The sequence below is a fragment of the Malania oleifera genome, chromosome 11 (genome assembly GCF_029873635.1).
Source record: "Malania oleifera isolate guangnan ecotype guangnan chromosome 11, ASM2987363v1, whole genome shotgun sequence".
NCBI lineage: Eukaryota > Viridiplantae > Streptophyta > Magnoliopsida > Santalales > Ximeniaceae > Malania > Malania oleifera.
This window is the reverse complement of record NC_080427.1, coordinates 50,582,306-50,604,160: the sequence shown is the minus strand read 5'-3', so window position 1 is coordinate 50,604,160 and position 21,855 is coordinate 50,582,306. Positions and strand designations below refer to the sequence as shown.

Here is a 21,855-nt window from a genome sequence, read left to right as displayed (position 1 = left end):
GATTTATCATCTTATTTATTTATTTTTTTGCTTCTTTTTATATAATTGTCAATGGAGAACTTAAGACTTGGTTTTCAGCTTCTAGGGGGCGAAGGAAGGGGACCCGTTTGCTCCTTTCCTTGTTCATGATGATGGATAGTGTTGCTCATACGGGTTTTGTAAGGTCTTCCAGTGGGGATGACAATGGTAAATTTCCAAGAAATTGTTGGAATTTCAGCTTTCCACCCACTTAGAAATGCAATGACAGTAAATTTTTGTCTTACCAAATTTCTTTCTGAAATTTCCACAAATTATACTAAACTCATGGAACAATTTACTTGAAATTCTTTGTAAAGCTAAAGTTCCTTCTTAAGTTAAGGCCTTCATGTGGGCAGCAATCCTGGGAAAAATTAACTTAATGGCTAACTTCTGAAACGAAGACCTCACAATTCCTCATCGCCTGATGTGTGTCCTTTGCTTTAAGAGTGAGTAGAACTGCTCAAACTTATTCTTACATTGTTGCTTCTCTCGGTTGCTTCGGATTAAGTTGTCTGGTATTCTTGGAGAAAAGTGGATTCCTTCCTCTTTCAAGGCATTTTGTGTAATGATGTTTAGGGGAAGGAGAAGGAGGAAAAGGATTTGTGGCAATGCTTTGTATATGGCTATTTTTTGGTGTCTTTGGTTGAGGAGAAATGACAGATCTTTTAAGAGAATGGCTACTTCTATCAATTCACTTTGGAGTAGGGTGGGTTTTCTTACTTTTTTTAGGGTTTTGGCTAATTGGTTTCTTCTGGCAATTGCCCTTGGCAGATTTATAGTGGAACTGGAATGCTTTGATCCAGTAGAGCTCTTCTGTTATTAGCTGTTTTCTTTTGGTTTTCTGTTTTGTTCTTTCTCTTGTGTTTTAAGAGGGTATCTCTATGTTTTTCTCTTTCTTCCTTTTGTTGTAACTTCTTCTTCTCCAAGAAATTTCTTTGTTTATCCCAAAAGAAAATCAGATTAACAGAAATGATATGAAGACTAATGAACTTTTATCAAAATTGAATTAGATATTAATAACATTTTATTAGACCTTTATATAAAAAATAGCTACAGTTGCTTCAAAAGTTTCATTTTCAAAAATCCCATACCTCACTATGCATTTCTATCTCTTTTTTTTCAAATTGAAATCAAAATTGATATTGACATAGAAATTTCTGCACTTTTGAAGCCTTGAAAATTAATAGTTTATACCAAACTTTAAAACCTTGGTACTTGGCAGGAATGATTTAATTGTTTGCATTCACAGTTTATTGGTGATTCTGTTTTTCTATCTGACTTTTTATGGAAAAAAAAGAATATACTAAAAGGAAGAAGAATGTACTAGGAGGATGAGGAGTCCTAAAAAAGAAAAGGAATGGAAGAAGCTAATACAAAAAGAACCCTAAGACTAAGCCAAGAGAAAAAGCCATCACGTTGTATAAGAAAAAAGTTGTATTGCCTGCCTTGCAGAGAACACCTACATGGGCCAAAAAAAACACAATCCTGTCCAAAATAAAATCTACAAACGACCCACAATCTCAAAAAGTCCAGGTATTTCTCTCTGGCTAAATAACTCCAAATACAGCAAAAACAGAATGGCACCACAAAATTGTTACCCTTTTACAACTTCCAAAACCTCTAAAATCAGCCATCAATAAAGCCTCTAATGGATAAGGATACACCCAACACCCTCCCAACTAACCAAATAGTATGTTCCATAAACACCAAGCTGCGGGATAGTGCATCGACAAATGAGCTTGATCCTCATTACTATCATAAAATATAAAACATATCCCGAGAGAGAGTCACGCATGGTCTTCAAGCCTACGACAGATTGTTAGTTTTAACTCTTTTAAGAATGAGAGTCCACAGAAAAGCCTTAAACTTTGAAGGAACTTTAGCTCTCCACAATCTATTGGCAAGAATAAAAAGACCTGTTTAGATGCATATTGAATGATTTACAACAGAAACCACATAATTATCCAAATACCAAATCCGAACATCCCCATGATGTGAACAATGAAAAGAAACTAACCCGAAGAAAGTTCCACCACCTCCCTACCAATAAGATTACAATGAAACTAAAAATCCCAAAAAAACCTCATACCTACCCATAATAAGAAGCAAAGAAATAGGTGCATCAAGATGCAAGGAGAGATGAAAAATAGAGGGAAAAGCAACAAAAAAGCAAACATCTCTAAGCCATGTATCCTTCCATAACCAAATCCTACACCCATCTCCCAGTTTATATTTTATACAAGGAAAGAAGAAAGGAGTCACCTACGAGATGCATTTCCATGGTCTTACATGTGAAACTCTAGGTATAATGTTAGCATCCCACCCATGCTGCAGCAAACAAAATTTACTTTTAATGTTTTAATAACCATGTGCCCAAGAGAATCAATTTCCAAAAGAAACCACCTTACCCACCCAAGCAATGTTTTTAGGCATCAAAAACCGAGACCCGAGCCTGCCTCCTCCCTAAACCTACTATCTCCCAGATCACAATACGATCCCTCTTCTCACCCACCCTTGATCAAAGAGAATCTTGAATAATCTTACCACAAGTTTTTGAGTTCATGTCAAGATTAAAGATAAATCTACTGGAATTTCTCAGTATTTTCCTCAACCTAGGAGGGATGACAAGAGAGTGCGAGGGACAACTCATCAAGTCTTTTTCAACCAAATCCTTTTTTCTCCACCTTCTCAACCCCAACTTGTTTACTTGGAGCCACATAGTTTGGAAGTCTTAAGTCTCATCCAAGATCTAAACCTTTATCTGGAGAGTGACCTTAAATAGGATTACCACGCATGTTTTGCTTCAAATCAAAAGGCCTTACATGACTCTCATACATGATATGTGGGTGATTCATCAAGAGTCAAATGGAATGAATAATCCTCACCTTTTCGTCCATTGTACAGTTGGTACTCACCTCTAGAGTGCCCTGTTTTCTTGCTTTGACAAAGCTTGAGTGCCTCCTCAAGTTGTGGGCAATATTTTTCCTTGTGAGTTACTGGGGTTTGGTAAAAGGAAGAGAGAAGTACCTTGTCATAGTGCTATGGTTTCTATTTTTGGGACGTCAAGGGTTGAAAGGGTTGAACCACCCGGGTGTAGCAAAAAGTGGGCGAGGGTGGGCTAGGTCATCGCCCCGAAGTGACGCGCTGTGTCGGTGCCCGGGTACGGTGTCAAATATGCGAGGGTTCCTACATCATTCTGGACGTGGGCAGGTAAACACGTTAGTTCAGGAAATTAGGATTAGATTAGCAACTTGGAATATAGGAACACTTACGGGTAAAAGCATGAAAATTGTGGATACAATGATTAGAAGAAGAATTATTATAATTTGCCTTCAAGAAACTAAATGGGTGGGGGAGAAAGCTAAAGAAATCGATAAATCAGGATTTAAACTTTGGTACACTAGAAAAGAAAAACATAAGAATGGAGTAGGTATTATTACAGACAAAAACTTAAAAGATAGCGTTGTGGATGTAACTAAAGTAAGGGATAGAATTATAAAAATCAAGATGGTATTAAGACATGAGATAATAAATATCATTAGTGCTTATGCTCCTCAAGTTGGCTTAGCAGAAAATCTTAAAAGACAATTTTGGGAAGATATGAAGGCATACCAGGGACCAAGAAAATATTTATAGTAGGAGATCTGAATGGACACGTTGGAAGAGATAATAAAAATTATGAGAGAATACATAGAGGATTTGGATATGGAGACAAAAAAAAGTCTGGGGAGATGATCTTAGACTTTGCTATGTCATATGATCTTAGTATAATGAATACTTGCTTTAAGAAGAGAAAAGAACACTTAATAACCTTTAAAAGTGGACAAAATAGAAGTCAAATAATTTTTTTTTTAACTAGGAGGGTAGATCATTTATCATGCGAGGATTGTAAAGTTATTCCAGGTCAAAGCCTAACCACACAACATAGAGTCTTAGTGTTAGATATATGTATTAAAAAGTTGAAGAAAAAGGATAAAATAAACCAGTGTAAGAGAACTAGATGGTGGAACCTAAAAGGAGAAAATATAATAAAATTTAAAGATAAAATGATCAAAAATGGGGATTGGACCTTAGAGGATGGAATAGATACAAATACTCTTTTGAATAAATTAGCTAGCTCTATTAAAAAGATAGCAAAAGAGATTTTACGTGAATCAAGGGGAAGATTCTCGAATATCAAAGAAAATTGCTGGTGGGGTAAAGATGTACAAAAAATCATAAAGACAAAAAGAATTTGGTATAAAACGTGGCAAAAATGTAGAAACAGAGATAACTTTGAAAAATATAAGAAGGCAAGAAAAGATGCAAAAAGGGCCGTTAGTGAAGCTAAATATAGATCATTTAATAGTTTGTATGATAGATTAGGTACAAAAGAAGAGGAAAGAGATATATTTAAACTTGCTAAAGCTAGAGAAAGGAAGAGCAAGGACTTAGGAAATATAAAATGTATAAAAAGTTAGGATGATATTGTCTTGGTTAAGGATGAAGATATTAAAGAAAGTTGGCGAAGCTACTTTAGTAAGTTGTTTAACGAAAATCAAATAGAAGGCTTAAACTTAGAATTGTCAAATAAGGAAAAGACTAAAAATATAAGATTTATTCGCAAAATTAGAGTTAACGAAGTTAAATTTGCACTAAAAAAGATGAAATATGGGAAAGCTATGAGACCAGATAACATTCCAATTGAAGTTTGGAAATGTTTAGGTGATAACGGAATTATATGGTTAACTAATTTATTTAATACAATTGTAAAAACTAAGAAAATGTCAGATGAATGGAGGAAAAGCACTTTAATACCTATATACAAAAAAAAAAAAAAAATGAGATATTCAAAATTGTAATAACTATTGTGGAATTAAACCTATGAGTGATACGATGAAACTATGGGAAAGAGTAGTTGAACAAAGATCAAGGTTAGAAACGGAGATCTCAAAAAATCAATTTGGTTTTATGCCTAAGAGATCTACCACAGAAGCTATTTATCTTTTAAGAAGATTAATGGAAAAGTTTAGGGAAAAGAAGAGGGACTTGCATATGATATTTATTAACCTTGAGAAAGTATATGATAGGATACCTAGGGAAGTTCTATGGTGGGTTTTAGAAAAAAAAAATGGTGTATGTTATAGGTATATGGATGTCATTAAGGTTATGTACGATGGAGTAATGACTAGTGTAATGACTATAGATGGAGAAACTAAACAATTTCCAATTACCATAGGCGTACATCAAGGATCTGTTTTGAGTCCTTATCTTTTTGTTTTAGTGATGGACCAATTGACTAAGAGTATTCAAAAGGAGGTTTCATGGTGTATGTTGTTTGCATATGATATTGTACTAATTGACGAAACTAGGGACGGAGTAGAGACTGAGTTAGAATTATGGAGAGAAGCTTTGGAATCTAGAGGCTTTAGGATAAGTAAAAATAAAACAGAATATATGAAATGTAATTTTAATAATGATAGGAGAAATATTGGAGACAAAGTTAAACTTGATGATGAAGAAATAAATAGCACTTGTCGATTTCGATACCTTGGATCTATTATGCAAGCTGAAGAAGAAATTGAAGATGATGTAATGCATAGAGTTAAAGCAGGTTGGGTAAAATGGAGAAGTGTTTCAAGTGTGCTATGTGATCGTAGAATACCCTTAAAATTGAAAGGGAAGTTTTATAGGACAGCTATAAGACTAGGTATGCTATATGGATCGGAATGTTGGGCGATGAAAAAACATGATATCCAAAAAGTAAAAGTTGTCGAGATGAGAATGCTTAGATAGATGAGTGGCATAACATTGAAAGATAAATTAAGGAATGAACATATTCATGGTAAGTTAGGTGTAACTCCTATAGAAGATAAGATAAGGGAGGGACGACTCAGATGGTATGGACACTTGCAACGTAGGCCTTATAGTGCACCTATAAGGAAGAGTGACTTAGTTATTGTGGAGGGCAGTAGAAGGAGTAGGGGTAGACCTAAAATAACTTGGGAGGAGATAGTGAGTAAGGATTTAATATCCTTAAATCTATCAAAAGAAATGGTCCATGATCGCATAAATTGGCGGAAAATGATTCATATAGCCGACCCCACTTAGTGGGACTAAGGCTTGGTTTTGTTGTTGTTGTAAGAGTTGAAAGAAATGTGAGAACCTTCAATGATCACATAATTCCAGGTTTCATTGTGGGATATAGCTGTCTTTTTAGCCTCTATGTGGATCCATTATTTCAAGTCTTTTAGGAGTTTGCCAAGCAATCTTGTTAGGGATTGATGGGCAGAATTTTAGTAATTATTTTTCTAATTATTTTGCTTGTACCACTCTTTTCTCAAGATGACATCTTGTTCTCCCTCTAGGGCGCATTTGGGGTCACGGCATAAAAATTTCACAAACGACATAATGGATGCCTGCCATTTTTCTTTGGCTCATGTCATAGGATTCCAGAAATGTACACAAGATTCTCATGTCTCTAGCCCCATTTTATGAAATGACTATTATACCCTCGTCACAAGCCAAGCTTGTTCAAGTCATTGTGCTTGCCTGTGACTGCTTGTCTTGTTTGCAGGGGATGAGTTACCATCATATGTATACTAGTGTAGGTTTATTTTCAAAAGTAGTTTTGTCCTAGGGTAAAAATGAGTGTATGACTCCTCAAACAGTTTGATGTTTCCTAGTGTCAAAGCTAAATTTACATATAAAGCTCTCTAAGGAGGGGTGAGTGTTCAGCAATCTGTAAAACTCGCTAGTCATTATAAACTTGTTTAGCCTACTTGCCTCCCTTGCTAGACACACATGGTTAACGGAGGTGTTGCTTTAATGAATTACGCTACTTTGATGATTATCGATTGCTTGTCATTGCTTTCATGAATTGTTAATTGCTTCCACTTACATTTCTTTCAATGACAATGAAAGTGTTCTGTTAGTAAATTGTGGTAAACTTTTTGCTGACTAGTTAAGCAAGAGTGCTTTAGATAGCATTGTATGGTCCTTCACAAAGGTGTACAATACTCTACCCATGACACTTGGTATGAGAGTCATAAGCTTAGCGAAGCTGAACGAAGGTACACAACTTAGGAGAAAAAAATGCTAGTGGTGATCCATTGTCTCTGCGTGTGGCGACATTACCTACTTGGGTCAAGGTTCGTGGTGAAAATGGGTAACTTGATTATTAGCCACTCTTACATAGCCAAAATTATCATCCAAGCAAGGCCGATCGCAACAATTCTTGGTTGGCCAAAGATCCAGTAGCCTAGAACCTCATGAAGCAAACAAAAGAGGGCAAATCAAGCCAATTCTGGTTAGAAGACAGATTGCTGAAGACCCATGATAACCGGCTCTTTGTACCATGAGCTCAAGATCTGAGGAAGACACTATTAAGAGAGTATCAAATGACCATGTGGGCCGAACATCCAGGATGCGGTGCATTTTGGCATTACTAAATCAAAGGTATGATTAGTCGCACATACGTGATGATTTGGTCAATTATACCTGAACTTGTCTTGCTTGCCAACGAGACAAAATAGAGCAAAATAAGATTACAAGGCTGCTGGAGCCCCTACCAGTACCAACCAGACCATGGGAGAGTGTCTCACTGGACTTTATCACCAACCTGCCTAGAGTAGGCGATGGAGGGTCTATACTTGTGGTCATAGACAAGTTTTCGAAGTACGGTACCTTCATACCTGCACCAAAATAGTGTTCGGCAAAGGAGACAACACAACTATTTTTCTAGCATATTGTGAAATATTGGGGTGTTCCCCAAGACATCATCAGTGACCCAGACTCAAGATTCACTGGCAACTTCTAGACAGAACTTTTCAAAATCCGTGATCCACAACTTGCCATCTCTTCAAGTTATCATCCACAAATAGATGGACAAACAAGGAGAGTCAATGAGCTACTAGAAGAGTGCTTGCCCCATTTCGTCAACGGCAACCAAAGGAATTGGGTGCAACTACTTGATGTGGCTCAATTTTGCTTTAACACCCAAAAGAGCTCAACGACCAACAAGAGTCCTTTTGAGCAAGTCACAAGCCAACAACCACTATTACCTTACATAGTAGACAAGCCATACATAGGAAAGAGTCCCAGAGCATACATCTTCAACAAAGAATGGAGACATAATGTGGAGATTGCCCAAGCCTACCTAGAGAAAGCTTCAAAGAGGATCAACAAGTGGGCAGATCAAGGGAGACGACCATTGCACTTCAACGTGGGTGACTTGGTGCTTGCTAAGCTCAATCTTGAGAAGATCAGGTCACACAAGGTCGAGATAGGAGACTACTTCACAAATATGAAGGACCAGTCCCCATCTTGGCCAAAGTCGGGAAGGCCTCTTAAAAGATATACTCTGGCTTGGATGAAAGTGCATCCCATGTTTCATGCCAACTACCTCAGGTTGTTCTACACCGACACCAAAATTCCAAGTAGAAGTCAGTCAACCAGAGCATCGGTGAAGATAGAGAAACCTGACAAACAAGAAATTGAAGTCATCCTTGCAAACAAAAAGTTCACATCCTCAAGGAAGAAGTGGCACAAGTTCTCGGTGAAGTGGAAAGGTCTTGGAGACGAAGAAATCAATTGGATTTCTACAAAAGATATGCAACATTGGTGGACAAAGTTGAAGAGTGCCTAGCATCAAAGTCTACAAGGAAGTCAACTGCATAAGTGGGGGAGCGTCATGAGCCAGGCTTGTTCAGGGCATTATGCTTGCCTGTGACCGCTTGTCTCGTGTGCATGGGATAGTTTACCATCATGTGTATACTAGTGTAGGTTTATATTTCAAAAGTAATTTTGTCCTAGGGTAATAATGGGAGTATGAATCCTCAAACAGTTTGATGTTTCCTAGTGTGAAAGCCAGATTTGCATATAAAGCTCGTTCATCAGTCTGTAAAATTCACTAGTCATTGTAAACATGTTTAGCCTACTTGCCTCCTTTGCTAGACACACATGGTTAATGGCAGCTAGCGCCGCTAGGCCCTTCACAAAGGTGTGAAATACCCGGCCCATGACACCTTGACACTTTGTAACCAATATATGAAGATTATATTTTCAACACAAAAGCCCACTAAAAATATGTACCTAATTAACTCCATGTCCTAAAATTTCTCTATTCTCATTTGATTCTTTTCTCTAATCCCTTTCAATTACTAATGGTGTGGAAAATAAGCTTTAAAATTATAATAAATTTAGACTAAAAAATTATACTATATAAGCAAAGTTTTAAAATTATACTATTATAATCATAGAATTCATTAAAATGATAAAGTACTAACAACTTGACCACAAAAAAAAAACTAGAAAAGAAAAGAAAGTTGAAGTTAACAATATAGAAAGAAATATTAAATAACTAATGTTACTAAAATAAATATTTTTAGCAAAATATTGTTCATACCAAACTGTTAATGAATGCATATCTTGTAAATATTACAAAACATAAATAATTTTGTATCATTATAATCCTCAACATAATCTTTCCCCACTCTTCAAATAGCTTATCGACATTGATTTATGAACGGGAGGATTAGAAAAATGAGAAGAAAAACTTTAAAAATAAAAATACATTTTTGCTCCAACAGTTGTATAGCTGTTACATAACCACCGCAACAGCTGTTAAGAAACAGAAGAAATCCATAATGGCCAGCTGAGCTGTGATTTTACTCCACTGGTTTGGCAGTATGCAACAGCTATCAGGGATTCAGGAACCCAGAATCCACTGTGCAACAGTTGCAGCCACTGTTTAAAACCATGCTCCTGATGTTTATGTGATGTTGATGTGTGGTGTTAGTAATGAATCTCATGCATATTTGTTTCTTCATTGGTCTATAGACAGGACTATCTGGAACTGGAACACACTTTTCAGTTTGTTAGTTGAGTGTTGGGTGTGCTCTAGTTTTCTCTGACATTTATGCTGGTTACTTTTAGAGGTTTTGGAAGGAGTGCATTTTATGGATAATATGTGTAGAAAGAAATGCTCTCATTTTCCATGATCATTCTTTGCCTAATGATTTGACTTAGGGCAAGATAGTCTTTTTATCATCTTTTTTGCATTATTGGTGGTTTTCTCTTTTGATTTTTTTAGTCTTTTGTGGTTTCCCTAATCTTCAGCATGATCGGATGGCTTTGTTACCTTGAATTTTTTTTATATGTCACATTTTCTTTCTTCTTTTGTTTTGTATTTTTGTTAGGAGGATATTCTTATCCTCCTATATTCTTCCTTTCTCTTAAAAAATGTTATTTCTTAATCTCCAAAAAAGATTTCAGTGTATATTTAACAGCACACTGAATAAAAAATATTGGTTAATGATATTAATAGTCACTTTTATGTCTGGAAAAAGTAGTAGTTTCAGAAATTTACTGTTGCTGATAGTTCATCAGAGTATTTCTTCATTGTTCCCTCAACCTGCGAGCTATCATTCTCTAACAGGAACTTCAAATCATCATTAACCTGAGAGGGCAAAAGAGACAATATATACACAAATCGTAAAATCCATTTGAATTCTCTCCTCTGCCATGGATTATTGCATTCAACTTGTTAAAAAACAAAAAACAAAACAAAACAAAAGACAATACGCTTACACCACCCAAACTGTATCATCTATTACAAATGCCCTGTTGAACTTCTAACAGTAACACTTACACCTCCCAAACTGCCTTTATGATTGCAAAAAACCCCTTTTGTTTACAAAAAATTTTAAAACCAGCCGATTATTGTAATTTAAATGCCATATGAATGATCAGGAAAAAAAATTAGATAAATTAGCCTTATAAGTTTAAGGAATATTATCATTACTAAAATTACTATATAAACATGGCAAAGACTGTAAAAAAATAATAAATAAATAAATAAATAAAAATTTATTTTGCCCTCAGTAAACAAAAAACAAAAAAACAAAAGAAATAACATGTTAAAACATAGAAAAAATTTAAATGATTGTAGAAATAAAAAAAGAGGAAAACTTTTGAGGAATTGAATAATTTATTCTATAAAATAAAATGTACTACATCTGCATTGCATGAATAGTAATGTGTACTCTAATAGAATAGCATATACTATATGTTACAATCTTTAGCTATTCACATACTATATATGTTATGAAATTACATTTTACTACCCAAAAAAGCTTGGTAGAAGAAATCATTTTTAGCTTAATAAAAAGAAATAATTTTTGAGCATTTTATGCATAGTGTTTACAAATGATGTTTCAAACTTCACAACAAATGTTCTATTATAGTATTATAAATTAATAACATTTGGTCATGGATTTTAAAATCATTGATTTTACTTTCAATACCTTACAGGTGGTTTCCAACGATAAGAGTGCTTTTTCCAAACTTTTACTTAGGAAAAAGGAGAGCATCCTTGGTGCTAAACTTTCGGAAGCCATAAAGAAATTAAAAAAAAATTGAAACCATTTTGCAAAGCATGTAGCGAAGTGGCATTGAAGAGGAGAAGATATTGGTAGGCATATTAAGGCAGAAGGTTGTTGTTTGATTCTTGTCGTCTAGAAGTTGCTATCAAGCTAGATGGAATGAAATTAAAATAGAAAAAGGATATTAAAGTACTTTCAATATTTTAGTTAACAGATCTTAACCCCATTACCCCCCTTAATAGTTTAAGGGGTGTAAGTGTCGCTTTTAAAAGTTCAAGGGGGCATTTGTAATGGATGGTATAGTTTAGGGGGGTGTAAGTATTTTTCCCAAAAAGAAAAGAAAAGAAATTAAACTTACTCTTATTTCTCCATTTTCTTTCTCTGTCGCCATGCTTGAATCCAGAAGAGGCTCCCTTTCCTGGTCAACAAATTAAAGAGCAACTTAGCATGGTTTTTTATTTATTTATTTGATTTTCTTGTTTTTGGGTGGTGGGGGGGGGGGGGGCGCGAAGGGTTCAAAAAAATTAGCAGAATAAATCAAAGTAAAAGAAAAAAAACAGCTACACACCTTGTATAAAATTTAAAATACAGGTTTCTGAGTATTTTAGATTTTTTTTAAAAATTTTATATTTTTTTCATAATATTTTACTACATCAATCCAAATATAAATTTCAATAAACATTCAAGGTCTAGTATGGAAGCAATTTTTAGCTTGTTAAGGGGCACTTCGGATCCCAATCACATGGTCATTGGCACCAAAGTTTTATCATTTTACGCATTACCATATAAACCATGTAGAGGTCAAAAGCATGACCGTACAGACCGTATCAAATTTTATGATGAATGAAAATACCAGAAGTTTTTATTACTGTGCCTCCTGTTCATATCTACCTATATAAAAAACCAAATTATGATTTTAAGGAGGTAAGAACCTATATGAAGAATGAAAATTGTTGAGTTGTTTTTCTCTATAGCTTTCTTTCCTTTAAGACCTAGTTCAGGAGTTTCTCATGTTCTCTCATTTCTTTGAAAAAAAAAAAAAAGGAATTTTGTCTTAGCCTCTAAGAAATGACAGTGAGTGGGCCTCTAAAGAGTAACGAGGCAAGGGAGCCATATGGTTTAGGTGTTTGAAAACGGGCAAAGAAGGACGAAATGAGGGGACTTCTGATATGGATATACCCTGCTAAAAATTTTATTCTTTTGATCTTTTCAACTTGGCATCTAAAGATGCTAATATTGCTCTTATCAGACAATGGAATGGTGTGGAGCATCCCTTTTGAAAGGAATACTTAAGAGTGGGACTTAGAAACCTTCACTGAGTTTTTTATTGCTTGTACAGAAATGAGGTGCACCAGGCTATTCAAGATGAACCAGGTGGAAGCCATGCAAGGAATGGTTATTATTAAGTTAGCTCATCTTGTAAAGAGCTGAACAGACCAAACAATGATGTTGACAGAGCAAACTTCACTTGGAAGGAACAGTGTCTCTGACCAAGTCGATAATCCACACCATGTTTTTAGCGATTAAGATCTACAAACGAGAAATTTTCTGGTGAATAGATACTTTTTGAAAAGATAAATATGTGGATCATATTTTGCTGCACCATCCTTGGACTAAAAACCTAGGGATTTATGCTCCGGTTGGCCAAACTTGGCAACAACTAGAACTGTGGAGAAGGCATTGTGGGCTTGGAGACACATTCATTCACCTGCACTTGAAAATGCTTTCAGGTTGTGTTTGGGAGAGCACAGATTTTGGGGTTTGGATTTGAATTTGTGTGGATTTAGTAGAAAATACAATTTTCTACTAAGTTTTGTCCAAATCCAAGATCCGAATTCCATGCTACCAAAGGCAGGTTCAGAGCCTTAGAGCCAAGACCGATAAACCCAAATTTTCACCCTGTTTGGCACAATATCCCACACTTCACGGAGAATGCCAAACTGGGAGTTTGGGCAAGCAAACAAAAGTGAACACTACAATATTTGGTCGTGCATGCCCATCCCTTCATTTTCTCACACTGCATATCAATAAGTAAATTGCTCACTGTTGTGATGATAAGCATCCAAAAACAATGATCTGTGCATGAAATTTCCTTAGAATACTTTGACCAATCATGCTGCAGTACTCAAAATTGTAGTAAAACTTAACATTAAATTCAATTCCCAAATCAATTCTCCTCCAACATCAAACCAAATCATTTTTGCTGATAAATTTGCCAATTTTTGCTTCTTTCCTTTGATTGCACTAAAGAGAAAAAATTGCATTAAAATAGGAAAAGAAGACCATCTTTTAGAGGATAGATGGGACAAGCACTTTTACTCTAATGTTTGCCATAGAGACAGTTTTAGCATATTATAGGGAGAATATTATAAACTAATATATATTTGCAAAAACAGACAGTCCTTATGCCATGCCAAGCCCATGTGCAGGTAAATATGTAATTTTAAACCAGGCTTTACAAAAAAACTTAAATTCGTTACTGAAAATAAAATAGAAGAGCTATTTATATAGTAAGTATAACAAAGGGACATAAAGATAAACCTCTCTATTAGTTTCAAAATCGACAGGACTAGCATGAACAGGAATGCCAGTTGAGGATGACATCCTAAGCTTCTTCTGAGGAAATCCGCCTGCATCGACATCAAATACTGACCCTGAACGACTTGATTTATGCTTTTTGTATCTTAGTTGTGATCGTATCTTATGCATAGCTAAAACAGGATCCATAATCTGCATTTAGAACGTAACATAATGATAATAGCATTTCTGAATGCGTAAGAAAAAATCTTGGATATATAGAACTATTAGCATTACTTGCAACAAAGGTTTTGGGGGCGGTTGGCTTACATTATCCTAAATACATTGCCAGAATATTTTCGCTCACCCTATGTTTGGATAGAGCCTTTGAATTTGAATTTTTATTGGATTTAAATAAGATGTAATACAAAATTGTATTGAACTTTATCTAAATCCACCCAAATCCAAATCCAAGGTCCAAAACCCATGTTCCCAAACGCAGCATCAGTATCTAATGTGCAGTAATACTATTACTATTTCACGGGTATATTTTTGTCTGATTCGCTAAAAGAAACAATTTTTTTTGTTTTGATATCCCGAAACTCCAACTTAGGCGAGCCCTTTGGACCCACAAGGCAGCACCAAACCAGGGGAGGATGGGACTGACCACCACAACTCCCACCTAATAAGTGAAGGATTAGCCTTCATGGCAAATCGAACTCAAGACCTCCTATTACCAGGAATCTTTGCAGCCCACACGTCCACTTAAGCCAACCTTAGGAGCTAAAACAACAAGAAATATATTAAGAAAGCAAAGAGAAAAATTACAGCCTAGGAGAGGATAAGAGATCCTTTTCTTTTTTATGATCAGTGAGAGAATCAGAGATCCTTAAGAGCAATAAAAGAGAAAACAAAAGAAAAATAAAGAAAAGAAACAAAAACCAAAAACCCTCCCCTGACCCCTGTTTACACCCTCCCTATCATAATTGACAGAACTTTGTAAATTTTCTAATTCACACATCATTTCTTCATTTTTCTTTTAGCAGCATCCAAGCAAACTTCATTACCAATGGGACTTCAAGGAGCATGAGATTATAGTGTTTGGTATAACATGGATATTCTAATGTTATCTCAATAAGATTATTGGAACACTCCTTAACTTGTAGTGATGATAATATTACACACATTCTGGTGCTATGTATATATAAAATTATTATAATAATCTTAAATGATAAATTCTAATAATAATCATAATAAAGAAAATAAATAAATAATAGCAATGACAGCAGCAAAAAAAAAATTATTACAAAAATTAAAACAAATAACAATAACTTTTTCAAGTAACTACAATAATAACAACTGGAAGTAGTTCAAATTCATTTGATTACACAGTTTTTTTTTCTCTTTTTGCAGATTTTTTGTTTTTTTTAGGGGGGGGGGGAGTTTAATTTAGGTGCTTATTCATGTGGCAGCCACTACAAGAGCCACTCCCCCCCCCCCCCAACAAACTATTAGAGAGACTCAAAAAATAATAGTAATCATAATAATGAAAAGAAATTATAATGATAACAATAATACTAAGGAAACAATCTATACTCTATATAAAAGAAGGGACAGATTAAATCATTTTGTGGACAAAAATATCCTTATGTTTCAAAACTAGGACAAAACATTCCTGAAGAATGTAAAAAATTAACCCAAAATTAGATAAGACTAAATTTAGAAAGTCTATTTAGAAAAATTAGTCTTTGAACCTAAAGAAAGTCCATTTGGTTTAAAAAAAAAATGAATTAAAAGTAAGTCAAAAGTTCTAAAAGAAACTAAATTCAACAAAAAGTTGATAAAATTACATTTAGAAAGTTTTTATTTTTTTAAAATAGGCTAAGGTCTCAACCTAAACCAAAAAAAAAAAACCATTTGATTAAAAAAAAAATAATGTAAAGGTGTTATAATTGTTAAATAAAAGGTACATTCCAAAATAAAACAGGCAAATTTACATCTTTTGAAGTTATTGCGAAGTGTCAACATCATTTAAATAAATAGTAACGTAACCTCTAAAAGATACTTTTGAAAATAAAATTATAGACCTAGAAATACAAGTATACTACCCAAAATAATAAACTTCAAAATTATTTAAAATTAAAAAAAAATTAATTGATCATTAAGTAAACAAAAATCGACAACTATAAAGATTTTTGGTAGTTCATTAGAAATGATATTAAGATATTTTACAAAATAACAAAGAATGAAAAAACATATTTGTATTTATAAGATTTTTTTATATATAACATTATTTAAACATTAAAATTCTATACGTCGCATAACTTTAATTAGAGCATTCATGAAGTATCATATCCTATATTTTAAATATTTTTTTAGTCCCTGCCAATGAAAAGGAGTGAGTTTTATGATTAGTGGCAATAGAAGGAATAGGGATAGACCTAAAATAACTTGGCATGAAATGGTAAGATTTTAATAGCACTTAAGTAGTTGGAAGAAATTGTTCACAACCGTGCAAATGGAGGAGAAGGATTCATGTAGCCAACCCCACCTAGTGGGACTTAAGGCTTGGTTTTGTTGTTGTTTGTATTTACATGGTGTTATAATAGTATCTCATGTCTTTATTTGTAGTTTATATGTTTAAAAAAATATAAATTTTTACAAATAATTTTGAATATTCATACTTAATATTTTTTAACATTAATAATTTAACATCTACAAAAATTAATTATGGCAATATATTATTAATTGGTTTAAAAATTTAAACTTCATTAAAACCTGAGAAAGCAAACATACTAACACATAACATGGATATGGCACGATACTAATACGGAAGTACAACAAATTCAAAAAAATGAGGATACAACACAATAGGGATATGTTAATAAATTAATATAAAAATATATATAGTTAGGCACATTTTTTCTTATTAGAAGAAAAATATTGTGGTAATTTTGATTTAGAACAAAATATAAGCACCATTTATGCAAAATTATCAACTTCACATTTAAGAACTACACTATTCAATCATAAACTATATTCTTATTATAAAGTATTTGTCCAACAACAAAAACAACTCAAGGGCATGACTAATGCGGGGCAATGGGCATGGCATGGCACATTAAGGAATTATCTAAAAATCTGCAATCCAACCAGTCCAATGTCTGACTCTCAATCTTTCGACTACTCAATTTTTTTTTTGTTCTTCAACAAAAGTAAGAGGGCGACAAAATGCAGCATTTTGGTGCAAGAAGTGTCTCAGTGGTGTTCTCATTGTGTTAGCAAGTGCCGGGAAATGTCTTAGCCGTGTCAAAAAATATATATTAATTATTAATTTCCGATACATGTTGCATACATGTCTTAGCCGTGTCATACATCTACACTTCAAGCTTCCAAAAGTGTTCATGTTTCCTAGATTAAAACTTACAAAAATAATACACAAGATTATTCGCAAGCAATCACATGCGATCCACGCAACATATTTTCTAGTAATAATTAAAATATTAAAAATAATAAATAATAAATATTATTATTAACAACTACAATATTTACTAATAATAGTGAACAGTAAATGAATGGTAAGGATATTTTTGTTCAATGCAGTTGAATTTCCATCTTTTGGGAGCACCTTGCATTCCCAAGAAATCCACAATGCCTGCCATGGAAGATCCCAGCGTTCCCAAATGCAGGCATCCAACATTCTAAAGGCCACATTATCGGGAATCTTATAGGATAAACGGAGCCAAACACCCCCTTAAGATGCCAATAAACCATTTCACAGCATTGCTCATTCGTTCGCATACCAGAGTAACGCAATTAGAAAAAAATGGCACATTCAGCAGGTGACTTAATGAATGATCATTAATAAAGGCATATGAGCATAAAAATTCAATCCTCCATATCTAGAAGTGTAATTTAGTTTGTTCCCATGTCCAATTATGCACAAAAAGGAAAAGGGGGAAAAAAAAAAAAAGACAGATATACCTCATCGACTTCCTGAGTGAGAGCACACACACTCTGCCTGAGCAATGCCTTCAACCTCTCTCTTCTGAAATCAGAAAGCCCAGATCCTACACCATTACTAAACAAAGCACCAGAACCAGTCATGCCATTAGTAACTTCACTGTTATTGCAATGCTTAGTTACATCCCTGTCTTTTGCCTCCCCATGTATCCCTCCAAATTCAGTAGTCTGAACCACAAATGGCAGAAAATCCTCATCTTGTGATAGAAGCTCGGCTACCTCACGTGCACTGAAATTGAAGTGATCTGGTCCTACTTTATTGCGTTCAGCTGGAGCAACCAAATCTCTTGACGCTTCTGACATAACAATGGAAGAAAACTTGGACCACACGTGGCAACTACATTTAACTGGCCCTGGCACATAACATGATAAAAGTTCAGGCAGATAACCAGATGTCCAGGGAATGGAATCTATAGGGGGGGGAGCCAATGATATCAGAAACAGGAAATTTCAGAAAAGAAAACATTAAATGTCTTACAATGTACATGACAAGGAAACTCCTATTTTAGTGTCTTTCATTGCACAATAGATGCCAAACAGCAATGTTTCAATATATCTTCAAGTTTCTGCATCAAGCAACTCATCTTAGTGTCAAACCCCAACACCTGTATCAGGGTCAAAACTTTCATGCACAAGGGTAAACATCTTACAAGAGATATGGGAAGCAAAAACTGAAAAAACTGAACCGCTATCAGATTACAGGATCAAATAAATGAAGCAAAAGATAACAGTAAAGGCAAAAGTTCAAAAAGAAATTTCAATAGACTATTTATAGAATTAGGAATTAATACAGCATACATACTCATATTTATCATATATATATATATGCACACAATGCTTTATTTTTGCCCTAGTTGATCCTAATTCAACAATAGAAGTATATTGATTTTTCCCCAATAACCAAATACTTTTGCCTGTACATACTGCAAATATGTGTGTGTGTGTGTGTGTAACTGATGTGACTTTGTTTACCAATAAAAGGTGCAGAAATTAGATACCTTACTCCATAGCAGAATTTAGGGTTCACAGAACGCTTTCTTTGGATTATATACTAAACATGTTCCCAAAAAGGCACCCTAAACTCAATAAATCAAATTAATTTTGGCCTACTATTAATTGTCACCCTAAAAGTGTTCTAAATACCACTAGTTTTGTTGATGTAGCACCTTTTTCAATATGGCTAAATATAGGTTCTAAACTTTTGTGAAATTAACCATATTTCAACAGTTTTTTTTTTCTAAAAAGTGCAAAAGCAATGTTTCCTTGTTTCAAATTTACTGTATCTTTACTCGGCCACAAAGTTAAGAGTCCATGACATTTTCTGCCATTAACAGTAACACGGTATAGTGATTAGGGCTGGCATTTGCTTCATTAGCCAATGGATGACCCATACATTTTAATCGGGTTCAGAATTAGATAATAATGAGGCATGAAAACGGGTCTACCCAAATGGGCCAAATACAACATGTTATGCTAACAGGTTAAGCAGGCTTGATCGAGTACCTCGTTGGATGACCCATTTTCTTTTTAAAAATAAAGCACACCCAAAATTTTATTTTTTTAAGATTTTCTTTTGAAATACTCAGATTTGAAAGTCTTCTGCACGAAAATCAAAAGTCTAAGATGATGAGGGCTTAGATCTACTTAAATATGTTCAAATATTAAAGAAATAATTTAAAAATAAATTTATTGATATATTATCATTTATTAATAGGTACCCATTTATAGCCTGTTAATTTACTACTCAGGTACAGGTATAGGGTTATAAACGGGTCAACCTCAACCCAACCTATTAAAGCCTTGCCTATTGACCACCTGACCCATTTATCAAGTTTAGTGACTTCATCTATGCTATATATATAGAAGTACAAATACTGTAAATCACTTTATGAACAAAAAGATCCTCATCTTTTAAAAGTATGACCAACCATTCCTAAGAAAATTAAATTTCTATACCATATGAAGAAGTTTGAATAACGTAATCATTTGGCGAACAAAAATATCTTTCATCTTTAAAAATTAAGAGGGCATTACTTTAGGATACTAGAGTGACTTCACTCAAGGATTGTGTGGTCGGTAATTTCTCTCTTCTGTGTTACTAAAGGTTAAGGGTCCGAGGAATTGGTGGTATTCATCAGTTTACAGTCCCACACTATCTAATCTGCAGATTTCTTTTTTCGAGGAGCTTGCCAGTCTTTTTGGCAGTTGCAATCCGCAGTGGGTGGTGAATGGGAATTTCAATACCACTCGATTTACTAGGGAGAGGTTGGAGGGTTCAAGGATGAATAGTAGTATGAGAATTTTTTATTCCATTATTCAGGAGTGTGGACTTAAGGATTTACCGCTGAATAATGGCCATTTTACTTGGGTAGCATCAGAAACAAAATTGCCTCCCTCCAAATTGACTTTTTTGTTCACCTATGAGTGGGAGGATTCTTTTCCAAAAATGTTGCCCAAAAGGTTCTCATTAGACCAGTTTCAAGTCATTGCTCAATTCTTTTGGATACAAATTCGGTTCACTAGGGCCCTACTCTTTCTCATCTTGAAAATATGTGGTTGACTCGCACTTCTTTTAAAGAATGCATTAAGTCGTGATGAAATGGGAGCAATGTTCAAGGGAGGCGGGCTTTAGATTCCTAAGTGTAACGCCCTGACCCTCTAGGTGGGCCCAGAGTGCTACTATACATACGTATCATACATATCTTTGATACCATACATATACTACCCGCCCAAATAAGGGAAATCGGGTGTTTCATACTGATCTTCATATTTATGCACAGCTAAAAACATAAACATACATACATTTTCTAATAAAACTTACTAGAGTTTCTAACTGTTTCCTCACATACATCCGTTTATACTAAAACATAACCTATTATTACAAACTCCAAAAAGGTAAGCTGACCAAAGCTATACAGGAACTTACATGAACTATCAAAACACTATACCTAGAATCCCTCTAGAAGTCTAGGAACGGTTTCCTGTAGGACCAAAAATAAGATTTGTATATTGGGGTGAGACACTTCTCAGTAAGGTAGATCATATTACATCAGTGTGTGACTACATGAGTTTATTCCAACAGAAAATAGTTATACATTTAAATCATTCTCAATCTTGTAATATAGAAGATACATATACAATTCCTGCAAAAGATAGTTCGGCACATTACAAGCGAGGGTTCCCGAGATTAGGGTAAGGTACAGGCTCAAACACTCTACAATCCCTCTGCTCAGTACTCGTCGCTGTGACTTTACCCATTTTAGTTTCTAAATTATGTATATGCATACTGATCTCATCCCAACTGTGAAACATCATAACAACACCATTTACTTACCCCATGGTAAAGGTTGTGCGGTCCGTGGACCTTGACTAGCCCTAGCGGCCACCACACTAGTCACATACTTTTTCTCCAACCAGACTTGGCCTTCACCATCTCGATACGTAACCAGTGGTCCATCACACCAATCGACTACACATAGATACCCACACTCAAGAATAACGTGTGGTTGCACTGTATCTCTCTTTCTAGCAACGGTATCGTGCTCTCTTAGTAACAAGCTTTCTAAGGCGGTTCATATATCATACATATAATTTATAACGAAAGCATCGTAACCTGTTTTCATTCCATAAAGCATTTAAGCAATTTCAGTATTTTTCACAACTTCATTCATTCTTTCTTTCATTCATTCATTCTTTCTTTGGTATAAACTGGCACACACAGCTCTCGATTTAACCCTGTACATACATCTCTCGGTAATTAACCAACATCTCTTTTATACATTTCCTAATAGCAATTTGGAACCCCAGTTCCCATATCTCATACTCATATTTCTCAGTTTAGTATACTTACATTTAATATCTCATGCCACACTCATTTGGTTTAATATGCAATAGTATAGTAAATGGTTCGTAAAATATCTTTTAAATTGAAAAC

General features: G+C 34.6%; 1 protein-coding gene across 4 annotated transcripts in view; it reads right to left on the bottom strand.

The window, feature by feature from the left end:
- LOC131168654 (uncharacterized) overlaps positions 1-21,855 on the bottom strand; it is a 42,374-nt gene that overhangs the window by 6,673 nt on the left and 13,846 nt on the right. The window contains exons 2-6 of one of the 4 annotated variants that reach the window (XM_058128257.1): positions 18,400-18,526; positions 17,883-18,274; positions 13,923-14,111; positions 11,740-11,799; positions 10,367-10,456 (exon numbers count right to left, since the gene is read on the bottom strand). In XM_058128257.1, the coding sequence (XP_057984240.1) occupies positions 10,367-10,456; positions 11,740-11,799; positions 13,923-14,111; positions 17,883-18,224 (681 nt within the window). In that variant the 5' untranslated portion in view covers positions 18,225-18,274; positions 18,400-18,526. The remainder of the gene's footprint in view (positions 1-10,366; positions 10,457-11,739; positions 11,800-13,922; positions 14,112-17,882; positions 18,275-18,399; positions 18,527-21,855) is intronic. The other 3 variants (XM_058128258.1, XM_058128259.1, XM_058128260.1) reach the window with 3 other exon arrangements.